Raw genomic sequence first — 14997 nt, 5'->3', positions numbered from 1 at the left:
AGTTTTTTTGCAAATCAGTTCATGTCATCATTTGAATGCTTTAGAAATGATGTGACATCTGAGCTGACCTGTCCAATGGTACCATATTTCTCCCTTTAGTCCTTCAGTCAAGTATTCTAGCAGGGATCATCATTGCTGTATCTCTACCAATAGAAGTACAAACTCTGAGGTACAACAATATGCAATTAAGCATCAATGAGGTCAACAATGTGTTCTATGGTTGCTCATTTTGTTTTTCAGATGGGCAGCAGTGCAACAGTTGTTAAATTGGAGTCTACAGATGTGATCTAGTTGCAAACACTTGGTCAGAAAAGTATTTGGAAGAAAACTAAGTAGTGTACTGAATTTTACAGTCACCTGTCAATAGAATATTGAACTGTACGTCTCAAGTAGTGAACGTTGTCCAAGATTGAAATATTCACAAAAACTGAAGTTTTATTTGAATTTTGCGCCATGATTTTGTTACTATAATTCAGTAAGACCCTTTGCCCAAAAATATAACAAACTAATAGTGACACAGAAATTCATTATGCTTAATAAACTCCTCCCAACTGATTATCAGATAGTACAAATAATGAAATAATTCATCACTGACAAGAAGATGATTATCATCAATGAAGTGAGCAACAATGAAGATTGTCTGAACTGACAATGTGCATCAGATAATGACTTCACTGGAGTCTTCGGAGACAGGTAATGCAGTAGAATTACAGTACATAGTGAGAGTGCAGTTTTCCAGTATAGTGGCCTTTCGTTTTGCTAAAAATAACATTGGAAAGGAGGGATAACTTATGTACTACAAACTACAGAGAGGTGTGACTTTTAGAAACAATAGGCTATGTGTGACCCTTAACAACGAATGCTAACAGTGAAGATACTGCCATGAGTGCAGGAGATATCTGTATGTAGGACAATTCTGAAAAAGATCTATGAATTTTGTTACATAACAGCTGCTTCAACTGTGATGGTATCAAAATTAGAGAACATGTATTCAACTCAATAATGGAGGCTGCGACACCAACAGCTGGACTAAGTCTATTGTTTAATTATGTCAGGACCATGAATAATGAGGAAAAGCAAACTAAAAAGCAGACTGATGATCTTAAACACAGATTAAACTGGGTGGGGATCAAGTAAAAAAGAATGCAAAGATAGGAACTTGCCTGTATGTTCACAGGAACAAGAATGAATTATGTAACAAAACTATGCTGGAACAATCCAAGTTCAAATCAGAAGTTGGAGCATTGACAGCTATCCAAGACAAATATTGTGTGCATAATAAAACTGCACTCCATCAGGTGGAAGATAAAATCAATGAACACAGCACAGAGATCACAATACTACAGAGTGATTGTTAACAGTATAAACAGGCACTCATTAAAATGGTAGTTGGTGTAAAGGAACAATGCACTAAAATTGCTACTGAATTTGAATACATACAGCAACGTACTTTAGGTGAAAAAATCAATAATATAGTACACGAAAAATGTAGCTGTATCCTGAGTGCAATACCAAATTATTGTTGATACCAGTACCGGTTCATGTAACTTTCATGAGTTCACACTGACTCAAGCATTTCATCCCATTGGCTTTCCTAAGCCAATTCAAATATACTTTCTCAATACTGCATACCAAAAAACAGATGTGTGTGTGAGAATTTGAAAGACGTGTCGCATATGTGGGGCATGAGAGTACCTGAGTAGTTTTCATTATTCCAGTGAATTCCAGGCTGCCATTTGTAATTAATTTTGGTCTGAAGAACAACAGTAGCCAGTCAAGAAAAATTATTGATGCTGCCACCACACAGCCACAGTGAAAGTACCATTTGTCTAGTTTTGCAGGGGTATTGGAACCATAAAGTATATATGGCTGAGCCTGTCAAAGACACCGAACTCAGAAATCCATATATAGTGATTACCTGCTCATGAGATATTAGCCCTCCCAAGACAAAGACATCAACAATGTATATTTGATTATAGATAGAAGTGAAGCTCTCTACACTGAAAGGAGGAGGCATGAGAACATTCACTCTGATGTAAGAAATAGGCAGAAATGGGCAGTTTGGGCAATAAGTGGTGTAAATTCACGAACCTCTTGGTGACCCCTGTTCACGAGTCTGGGTATTTTGACATTGGCCCATCAATACATATATTCCTCACTGTCATTTCTTGTTAACAATATTAGCTTATTCCCAAGAATAAGCTGCTTCCACTCAGTTAATACTTGGCAGAAATCAAACCTGCATTTGGATCAGATCAGACTCCCTTAACTCTTGTGCAGAAAGGTGTGCATTATACTGCTGCATCCATTATCAATAAGCTATCACTAGAATTAAAAAATCTTAGCAATAATCCATGTGTTTTTAAATTGTAACTGAAGAGTTTCCTCGTGGTTCACTACTCCTGTTCTGTCGAGAAGTTCCTTCAAAAATTAAGCTGATTCTTGTTGTATTGTTGATTGTGTTTACTTAAATTTGTGGCTTGACTTTTTTTGGGTTCATAAACATTTTATTTTTAACAGTTATTACTCTTATGTTGTAATTTCATGTACTGACCTGTTCCATTACTTTGGAGATTTGCTCCTAAATTTGGTCATACAGAACTTGACGTGTAAATAAATAAAATAAAATATGGGAATAACTGAGCTATCAGAGAGTCAGTGTCCCACTCATATGACAGGATAATTTTCGCAAATAGAATAAACCTGACTTGATCAGGTTATATAGCGAGTACTATACTGGCAGTAAGCCTCGTCTGGAGATATTAAAAGGATGGAAGTTTACAGTTTAAAATCCAATTGACAGCGCAATGATTAGAGATGGAGCACAAGCTATGATTACAAAAGAATAGGGAAGGAAATCAGCTGCACCCTTTGCAAAAGAAGCAGCCCAGCATTTGCCTGCAGCAATTTAGGGAAATCACAGAAAACCACTGTACCACCTGACTCTGTTTGATATAATAATAAAATTAATTAAGTACAGTGATGCTGTCATATTGTTGAACAAAGGCAGCACACACAAATGAACATTACCTTAATTGGTACTCCCTAATATATGTACTCATCCCGTTTCCATAAGTAATGTGAAAGGAGATCCGTCAGACCACTCTACTACTTTATGGAGAGCACAGTTTCATATTTTATGAATAATACAGTATTATTTTACCATACAGTGTTACACTTATTAATCAGAAGTGCAAATCTAAAGATCAATACTGATGCCATGTTCATAGAGCTCTCATTGAACACTGTGATAATCTCTTAATTGTCACTTTTCGACATCTGCAATATTCAACTGATTGGGGTGAAAACTATTGAGTGTGACTAGTTTTGATACATTATTCTTCTTCTTAGGTGTTATTTGTCTTTAAAGTATTCTTTGCTAAAGCATCTCCAACCAAGCAAGCACAAAGAATCTAACACTGTTAGGGGCATGTATTAAATCCTTACAGCCTACAAGTTATGTAAACAGTTACTAAAATATCAGCATGAAAGTTTAAATGTAACTTGTGAAAATAAATAAGGAAAGTAGATAAGAAATAGATCTGATAATTATTTTCTAATTGTTGCAATACGTGAGCTATAGTTACGCGACTTCAAGAGTCCTCATTTCACACACAAAGTTCATTCATTCATTCATTCATTCATTTACTCAATGACTGCTTCATGAAAAACTATTCCCTTAAAAGTTTTTAACTAATAAAAAATAATATATTATATTTACCTAGACTGGCTTTTATTCTTTACTGACCATTATCTCAGCTGTGTTTTGCTACATTCCAGGGACTTTTACAGCACTTTCATGGAGGTAATTGAACATATAAAAATCATACTTTCATTCATCTTGTCAGGTAGAGGTCTTTGATTTAAGTCTTACAGTGACAGTAAAGTTTTAGACAAATACTTATTGCCATGAACTTTGTGACTTATTTTCCATTCCCAATTGTTCACTTATTAGATAACATGTTCCTTCACTCCTGATACATGTAATTTCTGTATATGTTTACAATACTTGGCTCTTAACAGTTTCCAGTGAATGTACCTGTTCATTTCTACCCATGGTGATCATGACGATGACGGCACCATATTACTGAAATGGACAGGAATGTTGAATGTGTGTGTTAAAATTGTAGCACTTACCAGGAAGTGGGTGATTGCTTTGGATTCATCAAATAAGTCAGGAATGGCATTAAATAATAATTTACCACCTCCACAATTTTGATGAAGTTTTCAAACTGAAGATCAAACTAACGTGTCTGGGTCCAAAAGTTCACAATTTGCAGATTCACTGACATTTTTTGTTTTTATGTACTTTATTTATTTCTTCATATATTTTTATTTATTTATTCTTATTTGTGTATTTATTAGAATAGCAGAGTTGCGCAATTTCAATAAATATGGAAGCTCTTAATGTGGTTTTCCCAAGTTATCTATACAGTGCTCATCACAGAAAGAAAATTAACAATAAATTAGAACCACTTTTGGGTGATTCAGAGTTATAGTTTTCAAAAGCTTGAAAGTCTGGAAGGATTCAAGACAGCAAGTACACCAAGATCGTGCCTCAAACCACCTGACAAAGATAATTAAGCAAGTTATCAGAATACTGTGGATAAAAATTAAATCATTCATATACCTGAAAACACAGATTTGTTTATCAATCATGTGCTAAAGACATCAAAAATCACACAAAAGATATTGAGTAAACAAAAGACTGAGTTGAAAACTAACAGTAGGACATGTGAATCACTAAAATGATCTTTGTTACTTTCAGTCGGAAGAGACAGCAGTGCAGTAATTATTTGCAAGGCAAAGTGGTCCAGTAGAACTGTCAATTCAGAAATCAACCATCAACAATTGACAACGTATTATTCAGAATGAGGAATAACTAGGTTTGAAATTCTGATGAACATGGCAGCCAGTAGTTGTTTGGCAAGTTTCTGTTACAGACATGTTTACCACCTTGAACAATAATGCATTCATTATTTCTAAGCATTGCTTGAACACACTTTCACTTGATTTATATACTGCATAAGCCAAGGAGTTGCATCGGTAAAACAGTTCTATCACATGTTTATCAGGCCTTTCATTTCCCATTAGTTTGCATGATTAATCTAAGGAGTAATGTCATTGGCTCAAAAACTGTCTTTAAATGGTATAAAAAGGCATTGGACAATAAGAACCATGTAGATTGTATTTTAAAGAGCTTCATGTCGTAAGTGTTCCTAGTTTACACCAGGTTAAATCATGTCAAGGAAAGCCCAGTAAACACTCCTCAAGAATGTCAGCACAAGGAATGGACATGTTATTGATGTGCTGTAAGCTGAGCCAACAAAAGCTTGCAATAATTACAAATATCTTAGTCTTGCTTTCTTTAAGAAACTCTGGGTCTAAATTAATAAGAAGAATACAAAATGGATTCAAAGTACGAAATATTATATTGAGACTTTGAGAGGTGTCTGGAACCACATAGTTTCATTTGATTAAAGTGTCTATGCCTGGATTTCAGGCAGGATCCCCCATTTTTCAATGCTGAGGTGCTATTGTAATATAGTTGGAAAGCCTCTGCTATGTGAGTTTAGTAGGAACACCAAGTGGACTGAGGCATGAATGGGAATTTGGATTGAGGAGGCAGGTGTGCTAGTCCATGCAGGTGTGCAAAGCCACTATGCTAGGGTGACATAGTGGTTAGCACATCTGTGTAGAGTACAAATTTTCATTTGTTGCTCCAGTTTGCATATATACATAATAGACGTTTGAGACTTGAAAAAAGTCTCTCTAACCATAGAGTTCCATGTGACATATTATATAGGCCTAGTTCAGTTTAAGAATTTCAGGAGTGTTTTGTAGATGACCTCCAATTCAATAATAGGATGTAATAGCATGTAATATCAATTATTGTGATGTGTCAATTTAAAAGTAATGTCAAATGAACAGTAGCACACAGTATGTTGAAATACAGAGGGTGTTCAAAAACTTTTGCACAGTAGTCTAATTTTTTTATTTTTTTGCTGGAGGAGAACAAAATTTCTTGTGAACATACTTGGAACATTTAGCTATACATTAAGCCTACTCAGTGTAGCCTCCATCAGCTGTGACACATCTGGCCCAATGTTCTTTTCATGATGTAAATGCATCTTGGTATAATTCTGGAGATTGACTTTTACACCATCGCTTGACACAGGGGAAATAAGGTCTTTCTCAGTATTAAATATTTTACCACACAGGTGGGCCTTCAGACGACCAAAGAGGTAAAAATCAAATGGAGCTAAGCCCGGACTGTAGGGGCAATGAGAAACAATTTTCCAACCCATTTTCCTGATTTTCTGCTGCATCATAAGGGTTGTATGGTGTTTAGCATTGTCATGGTGTATTCTGATGAGCTGACCCCGAAGTTGCAGTGTGTGGATCTCGATGGCACGTCGCAGCTTGTCCAATGACAAAAAGTGACGGTCCCGGTTAATTCTGGAGTCAGGTTCCAAGACGTCAACGAAAATGACACCACACTGATCCAAGAAGAAGGAGGCCATTACCTTTCGACCCGCTGTTTGTGAAAGTCTTTATTTCTTCTTCCGAGGAGAAACTGGATGACGCCACTCCATGGATTGGGTTTTGCTCTCAGGTTTGGACAAAAACAACCCTATTTCATCCTGGGTAATGACGCCGTCAAAACACTGTTTCCACTCTTCAGTAAAGGTGTGTAGGTCATGAGACCCTCGCACACAGTCATCCTCACTGTTTTGATTTCTATTGTCAATAAACTAGGCACCAAATGTGCACATATTTTTCTGTATCCTAGTGACTGTACCAGTGATACCACACTACCCTATGACAGCAGGCTGTAGTGTCATCACACATCTGTCATTTTGGATGGTTTGATCGATGGTCTCCTTACTCACACTAATCACTGCTGTCGATGGTCTACCAGCATTGTGGATTATCCAGTAGAAATAATTCACCTTCTTTAAACCTCTGCAACCACCGCTGGATACTGTTGCGAACCACTGTGCCCTCCCCATAAACAGGGAGCAATTTCCTGTGAATCGATGTGGCAGAGTCATCACCGACCGTTGTCGCAAACTGACATTACTTCACGGTCCGTTATGGCTCATCTGTAACAGGATGTATAGATCGACAAGGAAAAAAATTCCCGGATTTCCCGGTTAAAAATTCGCTTTCTCCCGGGCGAAAATACACTTTTCCTGTGTTAAGTGACAGTATAGTCTTCCTCGGCACTGTAAAACTCATCAGTCCTTTGAATGTTTACGGTTTTATATACCGACGTAGAATTTCCCGGTACTTTAGAAAACGAAACTCGGGAAGGGCGGGTGGAGGAGGAGGAGACCACGTTTTGAAAGGCCCTCTGACGTGCAGCAACATGTACGCTGCATTTTTCGTACTACGGAGGTATAAATCTGAATTCCAGCAAAAACCGCAATTCACTTTCCAAAGGATTGAAATAGAGACTGCGATGCGCTTTTGTAAGCCAGACATCTCCTGTCACGTGATCTCGCCAGCTGATGACAGCGTAAGACACGTGATGCAGTCAGTCAATGGCAAGATCACTCTTAACTAGCGCGAACACGCAAGTAAGGAAAGTTAATGGTTTACATTAATACACATAGCATTCACATAAGAAGATTAATAAGCTGGAAAAGAAGCTAAGCTTCGACATATAATGTTTATCTTTTTTGCTCATGTTACACGATACATCACACAAATGTACCAGTAAATTCTTAATAACGATGTAAATGTCTGATCTTCTGGGCTCGAAATTCTTCTAAATGGTCGTCTAAAAGAGTCGATTTTTAAATGAGAGTCAAACGCTTTGTGATTTTAGAAATTCATCGTACATTCTCGCACACAGTTCATCTTGCGTAAACGGAAATTTACTTTGAATGTAATGCTTTTCAAACCACCAGTCGCAACATTTTCCCGCGACCTCTTAGAAATGGGTTCGTTTCAGCAGTTGCCAGAGAGCGCCAGATACAGGCGTCACCGCACTTGCGCAGCTACGATGACGCAGGAAACCCGATGTTCCTAGGTGTAAAACATTGAAAGATCTCACATTATGACATAAAAGAAACAAGACATTACAGGACACTTCAAGAGCATCGGAATTTCGTGAACCATACTAAAATGCATAATTCGGCTTAAAGTGCATTCGTATGTCCACATTTGGATGTAAATTTTCTTGAGTACCAGTACTGTATTATCTCATGTTTGGTTCTTTATTATGGAATGCACTTGAAATGCAGCGAACAGTTGAAACTGGCCAACAGTGTGAAATTAAACACTTTGTTTCTAATAAATTGACTGCCTCAGCGGAAAAGATCTAATAAAAGCCAAATCTCTTTAGCAAATCGACAAAAATAGCTTCATTGTTCTGTAAGGCGATTGATGCTTGACTGTCAGAAAGATGGACATAAAATCTGAAACTGACAACATATTTTAGCCTTCCGTAATCATGCAACGTATTTTAATTCATTTGCTAGCTCCCGGCCAAAAAAATCCGTTTTGTTTTCATTTAACATGAGAACAAGAAACAAGGAGGAAACAAAAAAATCACTGCACATAAACACAGGTCACGTGGAGATGACCCTCCTCCCCAGAACAACTCAGACTGCTCTGTGCGTCATCCACGGATCTACGATATTTCCGAACCCGGACAATACTAGATAGTGGCAGCCAGCCACATTTCTGTAACCAGAAGCAACTGTGCACAACCAACAGTCCGCCCGCAACTGCTCAAACGAATCTCATTTAAACAGTTGTCACGTCACGCTCGTCGGAGGCAATTTGTTGGTATGAAGCAATGCATAGTGCTTCTAAAGCCTTTGACACACTTTGCTATTGGCAGACGCTCATCTGAGATCTGTGTTTTGCTGTTGTATGTGGCACTCGTCTGAGAACTGTGTTTTGTTGTATATGGCGCATTTCCTTTGGAACTTAAATTTCATTTCCGTTTTCTTTTTTTCTCTCGTTCATGTTTTGTTGCTCCAAAATTATTCTGCGGTAGTGGGATACATTAGTATCCTTAGTTAGAGTATCTGTTCTTACCAGCCTTAATCACAAAAATTTAACTGAATACTACAACAATGAAAAATTCCCGGAATTCTAAACAATTCCCGGGTTTTTCGCGGTTTTCTACCGGATGAATAAATTCTCGGGATTTCCCCGGATCTGTGTAAATAATAACAAAAATACTTTTATATACCAACTTATAGCTAAATGTTCCAAATATGTTCACAAAAATTTCATTCTCCTTCTGAAAAAAAAAAAAAAAAAATTAGAGACGACTGTGCAAAACGTTTTGAACGTCCCTTGTAACCGAATAAAACTGTTGTATTTTACATAAAAATGTAAATAGTAGGGAATTAGTACACCAAGACTTTTGTACTCAGATAAGTTGCTATTTAAGCATGCCCTATTAATAAATTTCAAAATGTATATCTATTTCATATGAATATCAATCATGTTTGAAGGTGAATAAATCCTACTGTGTGTTTATATGGTTGAAGTCAAGACTACTTCAGTCTGCACAGAAGTAGGTTGTGAGGAGTTTTACAGATGCTTTGTGGGATACACAGCAGCTGATGGATACACAACAGCTGATGACAGTTGGGTACATAATTACAACCCTGATATGGAATGGGCAAGTAAAGTCAGTAAATCATGTAGTTTAGTGACATCATTTGAGTTCATTGTCATTCATTCTGGGTGGAATGTAATTGTGATAGTTTTTGATTCTTCCCTTTAATAGTAAATTTAGACTTATTATCAATGTTAAAAATTGTGGCACAGTCAATCAAAAAGTGCAGAATTGTACCAAGCGCCTTGGAGTTCATGCCAGAATAAACTATAGCCTTGCTCTACCATCACTGTTACGCACTTTTGGCCAAACTTAACACAATGTGCATTATACTTTCTACGCAGCCCAAATCCTGCCTTTAACTTTTTTCTTTCTCTCTCTCTCTCTCTCTCTCTCTCTCTCTCTCTCTCTCTCTCTCTCTCTCTCTCTCTCTCTTTTTTTTTTTTTTTTTTTAAGCACTCCTAGTATTAGCATATAGTGGTCAAAGAACATTATTCATGAGAATGGCCTGTCTTGCCTCCCTGCATAAGCACAGATACTAAACTTCAACAGTTCATATCCAGTTAATTACCTGTTTCCCTTGCTCGCCTACTGTACTCAACAAATACCGTTTTGCTTCAGACAATCCTGATCGTGCCTTATTGTTGTTTTGTTCAACAGGAGGAAATGCTTCGAGGTAGGACTCCAATTTTCCTTCACCGATGAGGAAGTGAGCCAGGCATTCTGAAACAGCAACAAGAACACCACGTGAAAAAATGAATGGAATGAACATATTCGATAGTGCAAAGCATTTTCTCATGCTGTAAAAAAATAACAAAATGAAATGTGATAATGTCAATTAACAACTGTAACAACAGAAACATGATAAAGACAATGAGCAGACTAATGGCTTAGCAGTACTGAAGGATACACATTCCACAAAAGAACAACATTCTCTCTTTGAATCTCCACTGCAGATTAAAATTCTGAGGTAGATTAAGACTGGCTGGAAAGTTGTGTGCCACAGGCTCTTACCTGACTTAACTGAACTATCCACATACCCATCTTCAATTCTGTCAGTACTTTCAAACTCTTCAGAGGTGTCTTCTTTATGTGGCTTATGTAAAAGACTCCTCAAACCAACGATAATAATTTGTTGTGCACAACCTTAATTTATAAACTTCAAGCAACTCATGTAATGTGAAAGTCCATGTGCATACTTCATATTTCACACACCACAGATCCAACATCATGTACTATATTCACTAGTATAACTTGCGCATCTCAGGGCACTTGTGAGATATCGGTAAATTTACGTATTATTCCTAACACATTTAATCTCCTCAGGAGTTCCAAGCCATAGGTGAAACCACAGCTCTTATCGTAACATATGACACTCTTGTTTCCAGGCAAGTGCATTCATCAATACGGCACAACACTCTGTGACTGTCACGCCAGTCATCTTCTGGTGAAGGCACCTTGGTTGTAATTATATAGGTGCTGCAGCACAGTGGGCCACCCAGTTTGCTCACATGGGGTACCTGGGAGTGAGGGGAAGGGCTGCATTCAAGTGCCTCCAGCTTGTATGCCAAATGGATGTCTCATCTGGGAGACGTCTCTGTGTATTATGGTCTGTAACAGGCCACAAGCAGAACCTGGTAGCTAACATCTCTGTTTACAAGGTCATCATTAGTCCTAATGTCAATGACTTCAGTACACTGTCCCAAAATCCAATGGCCCTGCACAGGACTTGTACATTCATAATCAGACTTGTGTTCTGCTCCTGTTGATTGTACCTGGCATGCTCCAAGCAGAGCTTGTGAATTCAGTGTTGTGGCTGCCTGATGTGCCACAAGCGCCCCCCCCCCCCCCCCCCACACACACACACACACTGAATGCTACAGAACCAGTCATATGCAGTCTCACTGTACCCTTTGCTGAGCCAACTTGATTTTTAATCTCCTGTAGTGGTTGAAAGATTGTTTTATCATCATATCTCTTAATGATAATAGCAATCTTTGCTGACAGTCTTACATATGGCAGACATGCGAGTCATTTGTTCTCTTCCTGCATTATCTCAGAGCTGCACATTGTATACATTGCCTTTTTAATCTGTATGTCACTGCTGACATTCCTGTAGAAGACATTCCTCAGTCTTCCACCTTGTTTCTTCCATACCTAAATGTCCAGCAATGAGAGCCAATCATTTTTCTCTTCCTCCATGGTGAATGTTATGTTCTTGTGGACAACTCTGACATGTCAAGAAATTTGCCGAGGACTTTCCTAGCATGTGGCTACACAATGAAGGAATCACCTACATATTAGAAGTATTTGTGGTCTTTATAGAAATTTCTTCAAATAATTTGTACATGCATAAATTGGCTATTCCAGGTGCCAGGGGAAACCCCATAGCCACACCACAACACTGTCCACCTGCTCATAAAAATATCTGCAACACAAAGTGGTCGTGAGGGTGTGTTAGAAAAGCCTTGCCATCTGAGGCACCAAAAGTTGTCACCAAAAAATTAAATATAAGTATTCAAGGGTCTTACGGAGGATGTAACATCAGCCATGATGACAGAGACTGTTGCTCTTCTGAAGAACTCTGACTTGCACTACAACCTAAGCCACCAACAACTTCTCATTTTTAAGCATTTCCAAAAGTGCGTAAGCAAGGAATGCCCTTACATCCAATAGTAAACACCATCAGCTCACTGATGTATAGCCTGGTCAAATATCTGACAACTGGGTTTGTGAAATTTTGGAAGAGTATTTGACTTGAAAATGATTGGCGAGGTTTGATGTAATGTCATTTTTCACCCAAATACCTTGAAATTTTCACTGGCATTGTTGAAGCAACATTTCAATTCACAAATGGTGAGACTTTTCCAACACTCACTCACTACCATTTACTTTCTGTGTAGCAGCCACTTTTATGAGTGGGTGGATGGTGTGGCTGCAGAGTCTTCCTGGTACCAGGAACAGTTAATCTATAAATGGAAAATTTTGAGGAAGTTGCTATAGAGACTATATGCCTCAAACCAAAACACTTTTCCAGAGCTCTGGATGAAACGTTCATTGTGTGATCACTTGGCAGTAAAAAAAAAAAATCAATGAAATTCCTGGAGAACACTATCCACCAGAACATAAAATTCATCATGAAGGTGGAGAAACACACCTGTCTCCCATTCATGAACATCTGGGTGTAGCAGAAGCAAGATTGCATGTTAGTTCACTGTGTAGAGGAAATCGATGCATACTGACATGTATTTGCCTTATCTGGCTGCCAGCACCCAGCCCATTGCAGCACTGTTCTGAGGACTCACATACGGCGTTCATTCTGTAAGTGACCTGGAAAGTGTATCAACCGAAACGAAACACTTGATGGATATCTTCCAGATGAACAGCTACAATGACATAATTTACTACATGTAGCTCTCAAATAATTCAGGAAGAAAATGACTAGTGTTTTTACCATAAGCAAAACCAACAGCAAAGATCACAATCATCTGTAAAACAATCATTTGACCACCACAGAAGACTGAACATCGAGTGTGGTACATCTGACAGACACAATATTGCATCCTGCATCACTGTTTGGAGCACACCAGGCAGGTTTGCCTGGAGCAGGGAGATAAATTTGTGGCCACTCAGCACAGCTTGGAAGAAATCCATGTATCTGAATATGATGCCATGCAGAGCCATTGGATTATGGGATGCTGTAATAAAGGAAGCCATCGAAATTAGGACAGGAACATCCTACATCCTCGTGTGCCATACTTCAGAATGAAAGTTCTCATTGTAACGCACACTGACTGACTTAGCTGGAGGCTGATGTGCACTCACTCACTCTATACACATTTGCAACCATTGTCACTGTCACAGTCCTTGGTATTTTAAGAGGCATTTCGAACTAGTTTTGCTTCCTGGTGCCACACTTGTTGCAAATTTCTTGGTGTACTTTGCTGTCAGAAATCTGCACGTTCAGTGGCAGTCTCCTGTTGGTCACAGTATTTTGGTGTCAGTCTCCTCTTTCTTAAAGCTGATAGTGTGACCACTGACTGCAGCACGTCCAGGCTAAATATGATGCTCTCTGACTATCAAATTGTCTTATTTGTGTATGCCACACATGGTCAGTGTGGCATTTCTCCCCTGCTTTGATTAACTCATGTCATGGGACAATTGGAGGTGATTTTGTACATTCCTAAGTTCCAGAAACCAAGACAGTGTTTTGCATAGTCTAACTGAGATAACTTTTGGTGGGCCTGTGGAATCTGCATCACACCATGGGATGGTGCTTTTAGGGAGCTTATTATCATGGTTATAACTTCCGTCGCTGGATATGAAAGTACGCATTGTGCAAACTGAGCAACAAAATCTTTCCTTACAATCAATGTTAGATGTTTTCTTCTGAGAATGTGTCACAGTGTCAACATTTGGGAGAAAAGGCATCAGAACTGGGACAAGAGTCCAACTCCCGCAAGCCCCACAATGGCACCACTGCCCAACTCAATACTGTACAATGTTTCACTGATCTCAACCTTCTCTGTTATCAATGAGGAGTCCACATTTGTGGTATTACATATCAATACCACACCACAGTGTATCAGGATTGGTAAGAGATTGGCAAGCTTTTTTTTTTTTTTTTTTTCACAGATAGCAGTTGTGTAGGATCGGGTAGCGCCACAGGTGCATGCCCACTAAGCCACTCCTCCAGTGCCTCTGTTATCACGTGTGTCTTCTGCAACTGCAATATAAGACTGCCAGCAGCAGCCACTCAGTCCACTTGCAGCTGGAGCCACTACACTACATCTTAATTTGTGCTTCATCCTTGGTGAAATCATGACAGTTTGACTCTGTTTCTTGCTACATTATTTGTAATTAGTCTTTGTAAGCTTTGAGAAATACAAATTAAGTAAATTTTCTGTTTGTTGTGTTGCCTCGTTTTCTGCTCCTGACCAGCTTTCCTGCAACGACAGTTACTGCAGCCCCTATAGCCCACCTCTCTTTGCCACTGTGTACAAAGTTCTAAAAAACAAAATTGAATTGGGAATAACATTAGAGATGAATTAGTTACATCTTCGAAGCAGACAATGAAAGTCTTTGTGTGGATGTATCTCATATGTGTTACAGTCTAAAGTCAAGAACCAGCACGCAAGTCTCGAATGACAGGGAAGAGAAGGCTGGAAGAAGAAGTCAGCCAATCGCACTGACTGGACCTCCCTCCAGGATGACAACACAACAGCAGCGGCCCCTACGTGAAGAGGACATAAGTGCTGCAACTGAATGGTGATGCCCAGTTCAATAGCAGCAACAACACTAGATACTTGCCTTGTACTCTCTATGTAGCACAGACTTGGAATTGTCTATACTGAAGAAGCTTGATTATTTTGTATGTTGCCCTTTGCTTGTGACAAATCTGTGTAATTGCA

The 14997-nt window shown here is 38.6% G+C and overlaps 1 protein-coding gene across 1 annotated transcript in view; it reads right to left on the bottom strand.

Moving 5' to 3' along the window:
• LOC126297636 (tetratricopeptide repeat protein 7B-like) overlaps positions 1 to 14997 on the bottom strand; it is a gene marked incomplete in the record, with an annotated part of 163629 nt that overhangs the window by 98451 nt on the left and 50181 nt on the right. Inside the window, 1 exon segment of the mRNA XM_049988662.1 lies at positions 10158 to 10309. Within this exon segment, the coding sequence (XP_049844619.1) occupies positions 10158 to 10309 (152 nt within the window).

The sequence above is a fragment of the Schistocerca gregaria genome, chromosome X (assembly GCF_023897955.1).
Source record: "Schistocerca gregaria isolate iqSchGreg1 chromosome X, iqSchGreg1.2, whole genome shotgun sequence".
In the NCBI taxonomy this organism is placed as follows: domain Eukaryota; kingdom Metazoa; phylum Arthropoda; class Insecta; order Orthoptera; family Acrididae; genus Schistocerca; species Schistocerca gregaria.
This window is presented reverse-complemented; position numbering and strand designations above follow the sequence as displayed.